Source organism: Oncorhynchus masou, chromosome 28 (genome assembly GCF_036934945.1).
Source record: "Oncorhynchus masou masou isolate Uvic2021 chromosome 28, UVic_Omas_1.1, whole genome shotgun sequence".
NCBI lineage: Eukaryota > Metazoa > Chordata > Actinopteri > Salmoniformes > Salmonidae > Oncorhynchus > Oncorhynchus masou.
Genome location: NC_088239.1, coordinates 82,641,943 through 82,660,646, shown reverse-complemented (window position 1 = coordinate 82,660,646; position 18,704 = coordinate 82,641,943). Strand labels below are relative to the sequence as shown.

Below are 18,704 nucleotides of genomic sequence, written 5' to 3'. Positions count from 1 at the left end.
TGTGTGCGTGTGTGTGCGTGTGTGTTCTGTGTTTATTTCATTCCAGGTCCATGGACAAGCAGCGTTCAAAGCGTCCTGTCTCAGCCTCCCAGTCCCAGTATGTGCCCACCCACTACCTGCTGAACCAGGGTCCTTCCCAAAGCAACACCCCTGTGATGAGGAGAGAGAGGCAGAGGAACCCCGACCGCCAGCGGGCCCTTAGTGCCTCCGGCCTGGCTGCCTCTGTAGGTCTACCCTGCCCCTTCTCCTCCCCAGGCACCAGCCCCAACACTAGCCTTGACTGGCAGGTATGTCTATCTGTCTGTCTGGCTGTCTGTCTGGCTGTCTGTCTGGCTGTCTGTCCGGCTGAACGTCCCGTGATGCATTTTGTATCTACGTTTTTGTGTTGACTTTATTTAACCAGGTAAGTAATTGAGAACCCATTCTCTTTGACAGTAATATCCTGGGCAAGATAAGAGCTTGGCTTGTGATGTATTCTAGATGTTAGGAAGGCCTGTGTTGTTACCAGACATATTTCCCTTTAGGGACAATGAAGTATTCATAAATCCATTCAGGTCAGCGAGAGGTTAAGCCTGGATGCCATCGCCTTCCCCTGCCTGTTGCAGGTTGACGCTCCCAGAGCCGTGTCCCCAGAGGCCAGGCGGAGCCCCACAGCACATCAGGGCCAGAACCAAGATCTGCAGACCAGGACCAGGCTGGACTCATCAGACACCAGCACCTCAGAGGAGACCCTGAAAGACTTCCTCATAGAGAGTTCCGTACCAAAGAACATCCTACCCCTGGTCATACCTAAGACCTCTCTAACCCCACCTCCTCCTAAAACCTCTCCCAGACCACACCCCCTGCTCTCCCTCCGCATCTCAGAGTCCAACCTGCAGGAGACCCCGCCCTTACACATAGCCTCGCCCACACAGGTAGTCCCTCCAATAGTCTCCTTACAGGACTATGACGAGGTGTTCCTCCAGGAGCTGGCCCCTCCCTCCCCTCCTCCTCCCCCGCTCCCCATCAGGGAGACGGACATCACAGAGGACTTCCCTCCTCCTCCTCCTCTCCTCCTCCTCCCCTCCTCCTCCTCACCCCCAGACAGAGAGGAGCATCGTCCTGAGCTACAGCACTTCAACAGGTACAACATGCTGTCATTACTACTGCACAATATAACAAGGGTTTTTTGTTCCACTATTCTAATGTGCATAGACAAAGAGACACTGACAAGATCAACATAACACCTGATGTAATGCAACAATGTTGAAATGTTCAATCTTTTAGAAAACGGACCCCTCATCATTACTGCAATGTGTACCGTCTGTTTCATGCAGCTGTGAGTTCCTGGAGGCTGTTTGTCCAGAGAGAAGACCATCTATCTCCTCCCCTCCACCTCAGACAGCCCCCCTCTCTACCCCCCAGCCTGAGACTCCGACCCACCAGACCCCCATCGACCCCAGCAGCAGTATCCCAGATCCCCAGCAGGGGCCTAGTGGCAAGGAAAGCCTGGGGTTAGAGTACCATCTCCTGGCCAGGAGGGAGAGGTCTGCTGGGGAGCTGAAGGTGGAAGCCCTGGTCAGACAGCTGGTGTCCCGGGGGGATAAGACCCTGAGCCCGATGCTGGACACCTGGCCCGGGGGCGGACGGACCAGCACCATGGACCTGATGGAAGAGATCTTCCCCGCTGGGGGAGGGAGGTTGCCGTGGCAACGCCGTAGGAGCAGCGCCTGGCTGGAGGACAGGTGAGAGGGGGAGGAGACAAGGGAAGAGGGGGACGGGAGGGGAGGGGAGGGGAGGAGGAGAGAGGTGGGGTGAGGTCTGGTTATCCAGAGGGACTAAGGAAGTGTGTGTGTGTGTGTGTGTGTGTGTGTGTGTGTGTGTGTGTGTGTGTGTGTGTGTGTGTGTGTGTGTGTGTGTGTGTGTGTGTGTGTGTGTGTGTGTGTGTGTGTGTGTGTGTGTGTGTGTGTGTGTGTTTTATTCCTGTTATGTAACTTAATGATGGGCTAGACTATATGATCAGGGTTCATTAACAACAGGTGTAACAGAGGGCCTTTGTTGAGTCTGTTACATCTGGCTCAGTTTATTGCTTGACGCCACTAAATAACTCCTAGGTTTCAGAATAGAGCATTAGTGTAAATTGTGGAATTAGATTACATACAGTAAGAGCAGCTAAGTAAGCAAGTTTCCTTTAGGAACTTTGCTTTGTGTTTTTACGTGATGTGAGGCTTAATGATTATACTATTAAAAACTTAAAAAAAAACTAAGTTTTAAGTGAGTAGAGGCAGTGGTCTGAAAAATAAAGGAAATTCACATGAACATCACCAACGTTTTCCAGCACACAGCTTTGACCTACCACAGTAGTTATGCTGGTCTATTGTACTTCAAACTATGTGTTGGCTGTTTGCTTAGGATTCAAACCATCTCAAACAGTCTCATTCATGCTCATAGAGGAGGTGCTTCCACAATAATGTGATTTATACCACATACAAGAAAAAGTATTGGATTCTTCACAAAATATAAAAACAATTGTGGAATGGTGTCCCACTCTTCAATGGCTGTGTGAAGTTGCTGGATATTGGCGGGAACTTGAACAAGCTGTCATACACGTCAATCCAGGGCATCCCAAACATGCTCAGTGGGGTGACATATCTGGTGATTATGCAGGCCATGGAAGAACTGGGACATTTTCAGCTTCCAGGAATTGTGTACAGATCCTTGAGACATGGAGCCGTTCATTATCATGCTGAAACATGAGGTGATGTCGGCAGATGAATGGCACTACAATGGGCCTCAGTATCTCGTCCCGGTATCTCTGAGCATTCAAATTGCCATCGATAAAATGCAATTGTGTTCGTTGTCTGTAGCTTATGCCTGCCCCCTACCATAACCCCACCACCACCATGGAGCACTCTGTTCACAACGTTGACATCAGCAAACTGCTCGCCCACAAGACACCATACTCGCTGTTTGCCATCTGCCCGGTACAGTTGAAACAGGGATTCATCTGTAAAGAGTCCACTTCTCCAGCGAGGCCAGTGGACATCGAAGGTCAGTATTTTCCCATTGAAGTCGGTTACGACGCCGAACTGCAGTCAGGTCAAGACTCTGGTGAGGACAACGAGCACGTAGAGGAGCACGTTCCCTGAGACGGTTTCTGTCAGTTTGTGCATGTATTCTTCAGTTGTTCAAACCCACAGTTTCATCAGCTGTCCGGGGTGGCTGGTCTCAAACAGTCCCGCAGATGAAGACGCCGGATGTGGAGGTCATGGGTGTGGTTACATGTGGTCTGTGGGTGTGAGCCCGATTGGACATACTTCAAAATTCTTTAAAGAGATGCTGGAGGCGGCTTAAGGTAGAGAAATGAGCATTCAATTATCTGGCAACAGCTCTGGTGGACATTCTGAAGTCAGCATGCCAGTTGAACGCTCCCTCAAAACTTGAGACATCTGTGGCATTGTGTTGTGTGACAAAACTGCACATTTTGGAGTGGCCTTTTATTGTCCTCAGCACAAGTTGCACCTGTGTAATGATGCTGTTTAATGAGCTTCTTGATATGCCACACCTGTCAGGTGGATGGATTATCTTGGCAAAGGAGAAATGCTCACTAACAGGGATGTAAACAAATTTCTGCACCAAATTTGAGAGAAAAAGCTTTTTGTGTAAAATAAAAAACATTTTGCGTTTATATTTTTGTTCAGTCTAGTCTGAAGTACAATACCAACATGGCTACTGTAGTAGGTCAAAGCTGTGTGCTGGAAAACCTTGGTAGAGCATGGGTCGAATAGACATTGTGGTGCTCATGTGAATTTCCTTCTTTTTTAAAAATCGGCTTCAGACCAAATGTATATTCTCACTTAAAACTTAGTTTTTTAGTTTTTCATTTCCATGTTTTTTAACACCGGAAGGTGATTATGGAACATTATAATACAGAAATACAAGAAAAATAAAAAGTAAACAATAGTGTGAAATGACAACAGAAATAACGTAGTTGTTAGTATTTATTTAATATTAACATCTGATTTTCCTGAGGGAAAAGAAAACACAGAAAAACAATAGGAGTAAACTTTTTCCCCGGATCTCTCTTATTAAGACAATCGAGCAAACTCCTGGAAAATACACAAATAATCAACATGTACCCCCCTTTAAAGTTTACTGAAGAATGGCCTAGAACTACATTACCTGTAAACAAAAGGTGAGTTGTCACTAAATATAACATTTACAACCAAATGTACATTTGTCAGATATAGGCGACTTTATAAATACAATTCAGGGATGGCCACAACTGCTCTTGACAAGCTACAGGTTTATACAGGCTTTTTTGTTGTTGTTCAAGCCCAGTTCTACATCACCTGATTCTACTATACATGGTCTTGATGAACAACTGAGGTCTTGATGAACAGCTGATGTCTTGATGAACAGCGGAGGTCTTGATGAACAGCGGAGGTTTTGATGAACAGCGGAGGTCTTGATGAACAGCTGAGGCCTTGATGAACAGCTGAGGCCTTGATGAACAGCTGAGGCCTTGATGAACAGCTGAGGTCTTGATGAACAGCTGAGGTCTTGATGAACAGCTGAGGTCTTGATGAACAGCTGAGGTCTTGATAAACAGCTGAGTCCTTGATGAACAGCTGAGTCCTTGATGAACAGCTGAGGCCTTGATAAACAGCTGAGGCATTGATAAACAGCTGAGGCCTTGAATGAACAGCTGAGTTTTGATAAAGGTCTCAATGAACAGCTGAGTTTTGATGAACAGCGGAGGCCCTGATGAACAGCGGAGGTCTCGATGAACAGCTGAGGTCTCGATGAACAGCGGAGGTCTCGATGAACAGCGGAGGCCTTGATGAACAGCTGAGGCCTTGATGAACAGCGGAGGCCTTGATGAACAGCTGAGGCCTTGATGAACAAGCGGAGTAGTAGAATCAGGTGTGGTAGCACTGGGATTAAACATTAAAAAACCATGCATAACCCTGTGGATTGTCAAGAACAATTCTAGTAACTGCTGATACAAATACTGCTGAGAAACACTAAGTCATGAGACAAGTGTAAAACACTATGAAGACAAATTATATGTCAGCTTTGTGTTTCTCAGTAACGGACAGACGGCTCATGACAAGAGGCGGGAAGTGTGTTGTGTACCTCCAAGTTGATTTGCACATTTTAATCGAGATTAAATTTTAACATTGAGCTTCAATCAATGCCTATATATTATAGGGGCTATCACCCCCACAATACTCTGGTCATGAACAAGGGAAAGGATATCATATCTCACATGATTTTTTAAGGTGAACCTGTTTGGTTTTTATCATGACTATATTGTTTGGAGAGAGGGGAGTTCCAACAGACAGGATAACAGTTAACTGTGACGCCCGAGAGCTGCTGATATCCTGTCTGTAGTGAACTCTCTCCCCATGTTGGAGTCAGACCATGTTTCAGATCATGTCACATAGACTGCATCTGTGGAAGCTGAACACCACTGACCCACACTGACATATGTAACATACAGTGAGTCTGGCCTCGACTGCCCTCTACTGATTAGTGGGTTAAACAGCCCTCTACTGATTAGTTGGTTAAACAGCCCTCTACTGATTAGTTGGTTAAACAGCCCTCTACTGATTAGTTGGTTAAACAGCCCTCTACTGATTAGTTGGTTAATCATCCCTCTACTGATTAGTTGGTTAAACAGCCCTCTACTGATTAGTTGGTTAAACTGCCCTCTACGGATTAGTGGGTTAAACAGCCCTCTACTGATTAGTTGGTTAAACAGCCCTCTACTGATTAGTGGGTTAAACTGCCCTCTACTGATTAGTTGGTTAAACAGCCCTCTACTGATTAGTGGGTTAAACTGCCCTCTACTGATTAGTGGGTTAAACTGCCCTCTACTGATTAGTTGGTTAAACAGCCCTCTACTGATTAGTGGGTTAAACTGCCCTCTACTGATTAGTTGGTTAAACAGCCCTCTACTGATTAGTGGGTTAAATCTACTGATTAGTGGGTTAAACTGCCCTCTACTGATTAGTTGGTTAAACAGCCCTCTACGGATTAGTTGGTTAAACAGCCCTCTACTGATTAGTGGGTTAAACTGCCCTCTACTGATTAGTTGGTTAAACAGCCCTCTACTGATTAGTGGGTTAAACTGCCCTCTACTGATTAGTTGGTTAAACAGCCCTCTACTGATTAGTGGGTTAAACTGCCCTCTACTGATTAGTTGGTTAAACAGCCCTCTACTGATTAGTTGGTTAAACAGCCCTCTACTGATTAGTGGGTTAAACAGCCCTCTACTGATTAGTTGGTTAAACTGCCCTCTACTGATTAGTGGGTTAAACTGCCCTCTACTGATTAGTTGGTTAAACAGCCCTCTACTGATTAGTTGGTTAAACAGCCCTCTACTGATTAGTGGGTTAAACTGCCCTCTACTGACATATGTAACATACAGTGAGTCTGGATTGGTTAAACAGTGGCAGCACTGCCCTCTACTGACATACAGTGGGGCAAAAAAGTATTTAGTCAGCCACCCATTGTGCAAGTTCTCCCACTTAAAAAGATGAGAGAGGCCTGTAATTTTCATCATAGGTAGACTTCAACTATGACAGACAAAATGAGAGAAAAAAAATCCAGAAAATCACATTGTAGGATTTTTTATGAATTTATTTGCAAATTATGGTGGAAATAAGTATTTGGTCACCTACAAACAAGCAAGATTTCTGGCTCTCACAGACCTGTAACTTCTTCTTTAAGATGCTCCTCTGTCCTCCACTCGTTACCTGTATTAATGGCACCTGTTTGAACTTGTTATCAGTATAAAAGAAATACAGGGAGCCTGGATTGGTTAAACAGTGGCAGCACTGCCCTCTACTGACATGGTTTAATATTCAAAGAACAAAATGTCTTTCTTTTTTTCTGTTGAAAAGAAGTCTCAGATGTTATACTATAATGTATACAATACAATACTACTATTATTTGACCAGAAAGGCAATGATTGTTTACAAAAAAACATATGCACAATGATATTCTTGACATTCTCAGTTGGGTTTTAGGATAATGAGGAAGACATATTGTGAACTTGTTTCGATATTAAACGTATTATATCAAAGTAGGTTCGGGGGACAGTTATTTTAGAATCCGTGGTGTGTCACAGTTCCAACCGTTCTATTCTCCTAGGAGGATCAGGTTGATTAAGTGTGACCCGGTTCTACGCTGGAATGTTGTTCTTTCTCAACATTCTATTCTACCTGTCCTGTAAAATAGACCAGTCATGAAGCCAAACCAGTCAGAGCTTATTCCTTATAGCAGGGGTGTGTGTGTGTGTGTGTGTGTGTGTGTGTGTGTGTGTGTGTGTGTGTGTGTGTGTGTGTGTGTGTGTGTGTGTGTGTGTGCGTGTGCGTGTGCACATGTACAGCTTGAGTGAGTTTCAACCGAATAACACACACACCTCGAATACCACAATAATTGTTTTGGCATCTCACACACTATTCAACAGACTAGTGCTTCCTGCTTGTTGAGTAGTGCATGCTGCTTGTGGTGTACTGCTTGTTGCGTACTGCATGTTGTGTGCTGCTTGTTGCTGATTGATTACTGCGTCCTGCTTGTTGCTTACTGCGTACTGCATGTTGCTTACTGTATGTTGCATACTGCATGTTGCGTACTGCATGTTGCTTACTGCATGTTGTATACTGCATGTTGCTTACTACATGTTGCGTACTGCATGTTGCGTACTGCATATTGCATACTGCATGTTGCGTACTGCATGTTGCTTACTACATGTTGCATTCTGCATGTTGTGTACTGCATGTTGCGTACTGCTTGTTTTTTGCTTACTGCATGTTGCTTACTGCATGTTGCTTACTACATGTTGTGTACTGCATGTTGCTTACTGCATGTTGCGTACTGCATGTTGCTTACTGCATGTTGCGTACTGCTTGTTGCTTACTGCGTACTGCATGTTGTGTACTGCATGATGCGTACTGCTTGTTGCGTACTGCTTTTTGCTTACTGCATGTTGCTTACTGCATGTTGCTTACTGCATGTTGCTTACTGCATGTTGCGTAGTGCTTGTTGCGTACTGCATACTGCTTGTTGCGTACTGCTTGTTGCGTATTGCTTGTTGCGCATCACTGCTTTTTGCTTACTGCTTGTTGCTGCTTTTTGCACTGCTTGTCGCTTACTGCTTGTTGCGCATACTGCTTGTTGCTTACTGCTTGTTGCGTACTGCTTGTTGTTGCATACTGCTTGTTGCGCACTCGTTGTCGCCATACGCTTGTTGTTGCGCACTGCTTGTTGCGTACTGCTTGTTGCGTACTGCTTGTTGCGTACTGCTTGTTGCGTACTGCTTGTTGCGTACTGCTTGTTGCGTACTGCTTGTTGCGTACTGCATACTGCTTGTTGCGTACTGCTTGTTGCGTACTGCATGTTGCGTACTGCTTGTTGCGTACTGCTTGTCGCTTACTGCTTGTCGCGTACTGCTTGTTGCGTACTGCTTGTCGCTTACTGCTTGTTGCGTACTGCTTGTTGCGTACTACATACTGCTTGTTGCGTACTGCTTGTTGCGTACTGCTTGTTGCGTACTGCATACTGCTTGTTGCGTACTGCTTGTTGCATACTGCATACTGCTTGTTGCGTACTGCTTGTTGCGTACTGCTTGTTGCGTACGGCTTGTCGCTTACTGCTTGTTGCGTACTGCATACTGCTTGTTGCGTACTGCTTGTCGCTTACTGCTTGTTGCATACTGCTTGTTGCGTACTGCATAATGCTTGTTGCGTACTGCATACTGCTTGTTGCGTACTGCATACTGCTTGTTGCGTACTGCTTGTCGCTTACTGCTTGTCGCTTACTGCTTGTTGCGTACTGCATACTGCTTGTTGCGTGCTTGTCGCATACGCTTGCTTGTTGCTTGTTGCTGCTTGTCGCATTCCTGCTTGTTGCTGCTTGTCACTTACTGCTTGTTGCGTACTGCATACTGCTTGTTGCGTACTGCTTGTCGCTTACTGCTTGTTGCGTACTGCTTACTGCTTGTTGCGTACTGCTTGTCGCTTACTGCTTGTTGCGTACTGCTTACTGCTTGTTGCGTACTGCTTGTCACTTACTGCTTGTTGCGTACTGCTTGTTGCATACTGCTTGTTGCGTACTGCTTGTTGCATACTGCTTGTTGCGTACTGCATACTGCTTGTTGCATACTGCTTGTCACTTACTGCTTGTTGCATACTGCTTGTTGCGTACTGCTTGTTGCGTACTGCTTGTCGCTTACTGCTTGTTGCGTACTGCTTGTTGCATACTGCTTGTTGCATACTGCTTGTCACTTACTGCTTGTTGCATACTGCTTGTTGCGTACTGCTTGTTGCGTACTGCTTGTCGCTTACTGCTTGTTGCGTACTGCTTGTCGCGTACTGCTTGTTGCGTACTGCTTGTTGCATACTACATATTGTTTATTGCGTACTGCATGTTGTTTATTGCGTACTGCATATTGTTTATTGCGTACTGTTTCTTTATTGCGTACTGCATATTGTTTATTGCGTACTGCATGTTGTTTATTGCGTACTGCATATTGTTTATTGCGTATTGCAAATCATTTATTGCATACTGCATGTTGTTTATTGCGTACTGCATGTTGTTTATTGCGTACTGCATGTTGTTTATTACGTACTGCAGGTTGTTTATTACGTACTGCATGTTGTTTATTACGTACTGCATGTTGTTTATTGCGTACTGCATGTTGTTTATTGCGTACTGCATGTTGTTTATTGCGTACTGCATGTTGTTTATTGCGTACCGCATATTGTTTATTGCATACTGTTTGTTTAAATGCGTACTGTTTATTGCGTACTGCTTGTTGCGTACTGCTTGTTGTGTACTGCTTGTTGCGTACTGCTTGTAAGTGTACTGCGTGTTACTTACTTCTTCCTGTTTCCTGTTTCCTGTTTATTCTGCAGTATATGTCAGTTTCAGTCAGTGTATTAGTCCAGTGGTAGTTAACTATTACTCACATTGTGATCTCTTTCCTTGTAGAAGTCAAGATGGCGTCTGTTCTACAGGACCGAGTCTGCAGCAGAAAACAGAGCCGGGAAGAGGAATAGATCTGGATGAGGAAGAGGCAGACCTCAATCAGAAGAAGGTCTGAACTTGAATAACTTACATTCATCTTTAAATTAATGGACTGATATAACATCCATCTCAATTAAAAGGAAAATCGAAGACAAAAAAATGCCCATCCAACCTATGGTGCTCATGATTAGATCATTCAGGAGATGTACATATCTCTGGGTAATGAGGAGAGGTAGATCATTCAGGAGATGTACATATCTCTGGGTAAAGAGGAGAGGTAGATCATTCAGGAGATGTACATATCTCTAGGTAAAGAGGAGAGGTAGATCATTCAGGAGATGTACATATCTCTGGGTAAAGAGGAGAGGTAGATCATTCAGGAGATGTACATATCTCTGGGTGACCATTCAGGAGATGTACACATGAGGTAGATCATTCAGGAGATGTACATATCTCTGGGTAAAGAGGAGAGGTAGATCATTCAGGAGATGTACATATCTCTGGGTAAAGAGGAGAGGTAGATCATTCAGGAGATGTACATATCTCTGGGTAAAGAGGAGAGGTAGATCATTCAGGAGATGTACATATCATTCAGGGGTACACAGAGGACCATTCAGGAGAGAGGTAGATCATTCAGGAGATGTACATATCTCTGGGTAAAGAAGAGAGGTAGATCATTCAGGAGATGTACATATCTCTGGGTAAAGAGGAGAGGTAGATCATTCAGGAGATGTACATATCTCTGGGTAAAGAGGAGAGGTAGATCATTCAGGAGATGTACACATCTCTGGGTAGAGAGGAGAGGTGGACCATTCAGGAGATGTACATATCTCTGGGTAGAGAGAGGTAGATCATTCATACATATCATTCGGGAGATGTACATATCTCTGGGTAAAGAGGGAGTGGAGCGTTGCCTCATCCAGGAGATGTACATATCTCTGGGTGAGGAAGAGGAGGTAGGACCACAGGAGATGTACATTCAGAGACTCTTATGCTAACAATAGACATACATATACATTGTCGGTGCCAACTTATCCTCTCCTCCCACCCACTAGGTGGAGCTACTCCAGGCTCTGACCCTTAGCGTTGCCTCACTCCGAGAGGAGAGAGAGGTTCTGGGTGAGGAGCAGAGGAGGTTCCGGGCCCTAGGGGGCCACATGGAGAGCCTGGTCCAGGAGCGCTGTAAGCCCAACGAGAAGGAGAAGTACAGGATGTTCATCGGGGACCTGGATAAGATAGTCAACTTGTTGATGTCTCTGTGTGGCCGGCTGGCCCGGGTCCATAACGCTCTCTATGACCTGGACAGAGAGGAGGAGACAGAGGACAGCGCAGAGGAGAGGGTGAGATGTTAAACAACTACAACACGGGGCACACTCTTTTCAGCTACGACCAGAAGTAATATTCTGTAGCAGGTTAGGAGAGCATTTTCCTAATCCTTTTCCTAACCTTAACCGAGCCTGATGCTGGCTCCTTTGTTTCAGTCCCATTCTCCTCAGTCCCATCTGAACCTGCTACGAACAAGTCACTTCCGGTCAGCCTGAGCTTTGTTTCAGTCCCATCTATCAGCCTGATGCTGGCTCCTTTGTTTCAGTCCCATCTATCAGCCTGATGCTTTCTCCCATCTGCAGCACATCTATCAGCCTGATGCTGGGAGATTAAACTAAGCCCGAACACTGCAAGTTACCTTCATAACATCTCAGAAGTCTTTGTTTCAGTCCCATCTATCAGCCTGATGCTGGCTCCTTTGTTTCAGTCCCATCTATCAGCCTGATGCTTTGTTTCAGTCCCATCTATCAGCCTGATTGCTCCTTTTTCAGTCCCATCTATCAGCCTGATGCTGGCTCCTTTGTTTCAGTCCCATCTATCAGCCTGATGCTTTGTTTCAGTCCCATCTCAGCCTTTGTTTCAGTCCCATCTATCAGCCTGATGCTGGCTCCTTTGTCCCATCTATTTCAGTCCCATCTATCAGCCTGATGCTGGCTCCTTTGTTTCAGTCCCATCTATCAGCCTGATGCTGGCTCAGCCTTTGCTTCAGTCCCATCTATCAGCCTGATGCTGGCTCCTTTGTTTCAGTCCCATCTATCAGCCTGATGCTGGCTCCTTTGTTTCAGTCCCATCTATCAGCCTGATGCTGGCTCCTTTGTTTCAGTCCCATCTATCAGCCTGATGCTGGCTCCTTTGTTTCAGTCCCATCTATCAGCCTGATGCTGGCTCCTTTGCTTGGATGCTGAGTGTTAAGGATAAGTGACATCATAGCCACTCTCGGATGGCCAGATTAATCGAACCGCCACAATGACGCTGTATGCAGCCATGGTGGGGGTTCAAGCTAGGACTGTATATACAGACTTTATTGAATAGTTTAATTATTTACATTTGTGTCCAGATTTCTATCACAATTTAAAATGTACTAATTTAGTGATCTATTGGAAACAATAATAACAACTATTTATACAATATACTGTAAGCAGCCATGCAGGGGTTCAAGTTTAATACAATTGTATTTAGTAATTTACAGCTTAATCTAAATGTATTTTGCAATTAACAGTTCCTAGGACTGTGTAAGGTCAACATAGCACATGGCTACTTAGTTATGCATTGTATACATTTTAAGGGGTGTGTTCTTGCAATTAACAGTTCCTAGGTGGTGTAAGGACAACATAGCACATGGCTACTTAGTTATGCATTGTATACATTTTAAGGGGTGTGTTCTTGCTCATTGTCCCTCCTCCCACTTATTCCTTATTTGGCAAAACTCACCCTTTAGCCCCCCTTCTTCGACAGAGAAGATTGAGCAAGTTCTTTCAGGGTGCTTCCAGCTCAAAATAACCTCTTTCACGTCCTATTTATGTTCACAAGCGGTCCTCTTTCAAGTCTGCTGGTGCAGTACTGCTGCTGTCCACCAGATGGGGCTCTATACACAGAGAACTGGGGTCAGAGGGCTGATAAACCCCACGAGGAAAACACCATGCCAGAAAGTAAAGAGTCTGTTGACAACAGATAGATGTTATGAATTTGTCACGTTTGACATCAAAACATTTCTACAATTTAGAATAAATTACATACCATGTTCAAATACAACAAATATCATGATCTCAGACTGAGAAGACAAAAGTTGAAAGCAGACAACTGACAGACTACAAAATGGAGGAAAGTGAAAGCATATGGTTGGTAACAAGTTTTTATAAAAATGTAATTTTGTAATCAATGTTCATAAATTCCAATTATCTTTGTCATTATTCATAAAAATCCCATATCTTTCCTTTCCGATACCCAGAGGTTGTAAAGTTCTGGTCTTAAATAAAACAGACAGAATTCCCAGCTCACAATTGATCAGATCCCGGTTTATTTGCAAGAGCTCTCAATCACTAGGGTAGCCTAGTGGTTAGAGCGTTGGACTAGTAACCGGAAGGTTGCAAGTTCAAATCCCCGAGCTGACAAGGTACAAACCCTTCTGTTGTTCTGCCCCTGAACAGGCAGTTAACCCACTGTTCCCAGGCCGTCATTGAAAATAATAATTTGTTCTTAACTGACTTGCCTCGTTAAATAAAGGTAAAATGAAAAAAACATTTTGTTTTACAACTATTTTCTAAAATTCTGTCATCTCAAAACTTCCTTACTCAAATTGATACATTTGGACCAAAGCGTGTTTGTTAAAAAACGATTCTCCTCAGTTAACCTCCGTCTACTATTACATAGGCTGCATGTTTCATATTTCATTAATATGATTAAAATACTATATGCCAATCCCTCAGCCTGAGTAAAAACAGGCAATACCTGCTCTGTTTCCGTTCAGAATAACTAGTATGAGCAGGCAAAGTGATCCCATCTCACCTCTGCTATTTTTCTTGTCTATGGAGCCCCTGGCCCAGGCAATTCGACAATCGAAAGTCATCAATATTTCTGAATTCTATGGATCACGTCATCTCATTATACGCCGATGATATCTTACTTTATCTCGACGATGGATCTCAATCCTTCCTAACAACTCTGAAGATCATGGACAAATTCAGCTTCATCTCGAGTTATAAAATAAATCTAACCAAATCAGCCCGACTGCCTCTCCAGACCCCGATGGAGATCTCCATCTCTACTTATGGAATCACAGTCATTTCCCATTTTAAATATCCGGGAATATAGAGTACCAGTCAAAAGTTTGGACACACCTACTCATTCCAGTGTTTTTTGTTTTTGTTTTTTTAAACTATTTTCTACATTGTAGAATAATAGTCAAGTCATCAAAACTCTGAAATAACACATATAGAATGATGTAGTAACCAAAGAAGTGTTAAACAAATCAAAGTATATTTTAGATTATTCAAAGTAGGCACCCTTTGTGATGAGCTTGATGCTCCTTTCCAATGAATATTGAGGGTCTGATTCTGGATACACGATGATTGATATTTTAGTGCCGTTTGACAAACAAAACTAGGCCCACCCACTGGGGAGCCAGGCCCAGCCACTGGGGAGCCAGGCCCAGCCACTGGGGAGCCAGGCCCATCCACTGGGGAGCCAAGCCCACCCACTGGGGAGCCAGGCCCACCCACTGGGGAGCCAGGCCCAGCCACTGGGGAGCCAGGCCCATCCACTGGGGAGCCAAGCCCACCCAATGGGGAGCCAGAACCACCCACTGGGGAGCCAGACCCACCCACTGGGGAGCCAGGCCCACCCACTGGGCAGCCAGGCCCAGCCACTGGGAAGCCAGACCCAGCCACTGGGAAGCCAGACCCACCCACTGGGGAGCCAGACCCACCCACTGGGCAGCCAGACCCACCCACTGGGGAGCCAGGCCCACCCACTGGGGCCAGCCCACCCACTGGGGAGCCAGACCCACCCACTGGGGAGCCAGACCCAGCCACTGGGAAGCCAGACCCACCCACTGGGGAGCCAGACCCACCCACTGGGGAGCCAGACCCACCCACTGGGCAGCCAGACCCACCCACTGGGGAGCCAGACCCACCCACTGGGGAGCCAGACCCAGCCACTGGGGAGCCAGACCCACCCACCAGACCCACCCACTGGGAAGCCAGACCCACCCACTGGGCAGCCAGACCCACCCACTGGGGAGCCAGACCCACCCACTGGGGAGCCAGACCCACCCACTGGGCAGCCAGACCCAGCCACTGGGGAGCCAGTCAGAACGAGTTTTTCCCCACAAAAGGGCTTTATTACAGACAGAAATACTCCTCAGTTTCGTCAGCTGTCTGGGTGGCTGGTCTCAGACGATCCCGCAGGTGAAGAAGCCGGATGCGGAGGTCCTGGGTTGGCGTGGTTACACGTGTTCTCTAAAACTATGTTGGAGGTGGCTTATGGTAAAGAAATGAACATTCAATTATCTGCCAACAGCTCTGGCGGACATTCCTGCAGTCAGCATGTAAATTGTATGCTCCCTCAAAACTTGAGACATCTGTGGTATTGTGTTGTGTGACTAAACTGCACATTTTAGCATGGCCTTGTATTGTCCCCAGCACAAGGTGCACCTGCGTAATGATCATTCATCAGCTTCTTGATATGCCACACCTGTCAGGTGAATGGATTATCTTGGCAAAGGAGAAATGTTCACTAACAGAGATGGAGACACATTTGTGCACAACATTTGAGAGAAATAAGCTTTTTGTGTGTATGGAAAATTTCTGGGATCTTTTATTTCAGCTCATGAAACATGGGACCAACATTTTACATGTTGCGTTTATATTTCTGTTCAGTATAGTATGAATCCTCTGTCTCCCCAGGATGTCTTTAATAATCTATATATCTGTGTTAACTCGGGAGTCCTTACAGCAGACAGGATGTCTTTAATAATCTATATATCTGTGTTAACTCAGGAGTCCTTACAGCAGACAGGATGTCTTTAATAATCTATATATCTGTGTTAACTCAGGAGTCCTTACAGCAGAAGCGCAGGCAGCTGTGTAGTCAGCACGAGGATGCCAGGGAGCTGAAGGAGAATCTGGATCGTCGGGAGCGTGTGGTTCTGGACATCCTGGGTGGGTACCTGACCGGGCCGCAGCTTAGAGACTACCAGCATTACGTCTGTATGAAACCAGCCCTCCTGATCCGACAGAGACACCTGGACGAGCTCATCAAGCAGGGGGACGAGCAGCTCGACAGGCTGATAGAGAGTATCTCTCCTGGGGACCACCAGGCTTTGCTCTGCTGTTCCTCCAACCCAGGGTTAGGCCCCAGGGGACCCAGTCCTAACCTTGATCCTACCCATACTGTCCGCTCCATCACTGTAACATCCCTGTGACTCCTGTAAAACCCCAACCATAACAGTCCTGGTCACTACCACGATACTCCAGCTGTGTCTCTGGCGCAATGGGTGAAGACTACTACATACAACACATAGGACTGGCCAATGACACCGCAAAACAACAGATGAAGAAGAGACGGAGACAGCATCTCTCTTCCCATGTCGAGATGAACTTTAGAGAAAGGGACTTCATGTGAAGGGTGTCACCTGTCTGTTCCCTTGTTTTGCGTACAGACAGACAAACTATGCGAAGTGACCATGATGGATATGTTGTCGTGCCTCTTATCATATTTCTGCCTTCTTTGTTACTCCAGCTTCTTCACATATCTCTGTTGTGACTGCGCCACTCTTCGGTTGATTCAATACACGGTTCAAGTGCCTAGTGTAATTCATACGAACAGATTGACAGTTTTGAGTGTAGTGGATGTACAACTGCCTGCCAAGACATTTTATTCACAGTATATATACTGTGAATATATATATATATATCAGTTGAAATATTACTACTGCCTTTACACATCACTACAGCTGAGAACTTTGTTTTGGCAGATGAACTACTGATTGGTCAGAATCACAGATCTTGTATATCTCATTCTGTTCCTATTGGTTAGGAGGAACCAGACATGAAATAGGCCTGTTTTCTTTAGCAACACAACAGCAGGCTCTGACACACATGAATTTTTTAGCCACAAAATCTAAGGCTTTTTTCATTTTTTTTTTTAAACTTCAAATACTTATATTTCAGACTCAAAAATGATGCTAATGAAAAAAAAAAGCTACCATGACACTGACAGCAAATGCAATAATTATTTATATTATAAAAAGGAAATGGTATGTATTATGTATGTGGCTGTGCTTTTTAATATGTAGATGGAGAAAAAACAAACATGTTATATATATTTTTTCAACTGAAAAAAAATGATGGAATGAGGCAAGTTGACAGTGGGCGTTCTAAACTGACCTCTGGTCACATGGTCTTCCTCTGATACAAGGCGGCGTCCTTCATGATGACGAGGCTTCTAGGAAGTAATCAGATGTTACTCGGGAAAGTCGTTGCCCAGTAAGTACATGCGTACTGTGGGCGGAGCTATCTCATTGGGCCGTGGTATCACTTCGTAGGGATATCTGGGTAAAACAAATAGAGAAGGTTGAAATATTGTAGGTTGGTACTGTCAGTTCATGTGACATGCCTACTGTTTCAACATCGTCCGACGACATCTGTGTGACTTGCTTGTTTCACTTCTCAAAAAAAAAATGTACTATGCCAATTGATATTGTTGTATCCTTTTGAGAGCACCTTTTTTAAAACATTTACAGACTATCCTAATTTATCCTAATCAGGCACATATTCATAAATATCTATCACCACTGTTGTCTACATACATCTGAAGATGGCTGATATGTAAATGTTTGTCCGAGCTCGTGACTTAGCTATCTCACTAATGTAGTGTCCTAGCTATCTCACTAATGTAGTGTCCTAGCTATCTCACTAATGTAGTGTCCTAGCTATCTCACTAATGTAGTGTCCTAGCTATCTCACTAATGCAGTGTCCTAGCTATCTCACTAATGCAGTGTCCTAGCTATCTCACTAATGCAGTGTCCTAGCTATCTCACTAATGCAGTGTCCTAGCTATCTCACTAATGCAGTGTCCTAGCTATCTCACTAATGTAGTGTCCTAGCTATCTCACTAATGTAGTGTCCTAGCTATCTCACTAATGTAGTGTCCTAGCTATCTCACTAATGTAGTGTCCTAGCTATCTCACTAATGTAGTGTCCTAGCTATCTCACTAATGTAGTGTCCTAGCTACCTCACTAATGTAGTGTCCTAGCTATCTCACTAATGTAGTGTCCTAGCTATCTCACTAATGTAGTGTCCTAGCTACCTCACTAATGTAGTGTCCTAGCTATCTCACTAATGTAGTGTCCTAGCTATCTCACTAATGTAGTGACCTAGCTATCTCACTAATGCAGTGTCCTAGCTATCTCACTAATGCAGTGTCCTAGCTATCTCACTAATGTAGTGTCCTAGCTGTCTCACAATATTCGTAAACAATAATGGTGCCATCCACATTTTTCTCCATAGCGTTTTCTGTGACATCACTGAATTAACAGATTTGACAGTTGCTGTAATCAAATTCCATGTGTTAATCTCGCTTTATGACACGTAGGGGAGGAAGGCCGATTAGAAAACAGATCCTCAAAATAAATCTATTTTTAAAGAGCCTTTGTGACAATTGTACTTTGACTATCTATCTATTCTATAATGTCTCGACTCATCAGCCATATTGTATCTTAGAATGTTATTGATGAGATTAGATCAACTTCTATAGCCTGGTCCCAGATCTGTTGTCTCCTCCTATAGCCTGGTCTCAGATCTGTTGTCTCCTTCTATAGCCTGGTCCCAGATCTGTTGTCTCCTCCTATAGCCTGGTCCC

The 18,704-nt window shown here is 44.8% G+C and overlaps 1 protein-coding gene across 3 annotated transcripts in view; it reads left to right on the top strand.

The window, feature by feature from the left end:
• LOC135518412 (protein Shroom3-like) overlaps positions 1-18,493 on the top strand; it is a 76,285-nt gene extending 57,792 nt beyond the window's left edge. For 2 of the 3 annotated variants that reach the window (XM_064943584.1, XM_064943582.1), the window contains exons 9-14: positions 47-287; positions 555-1,123; positions 1,317-1,724; positions 9,982-10,087; positions 11,073-11,357; positions 15,896-18,493. In XM_064943584.1, the coding sequence (XP_064799656.1) occupies positions 47-287; positions 555-1,123; positions 1,317-1,724; positions 9,982-10,087; positions 11,073-11,357; positions 15,896-16,264 (1,978 nt within the window). In that variant the 3' untranslated portion in view covers positions 16,265-18,493. The remainder of the gene's footprint in view (positions 1-46; positions 288-554; positions 1,124-1,316; positions 1,725-9,981; positions 10,088-11,072; positions 11,358-15,895) is intronic. The other variant, XM_064943583.1, reaches the window with a different exon arrangement.
• Positions 18,494-18,704: the final 211 nt, after the last annotated feature.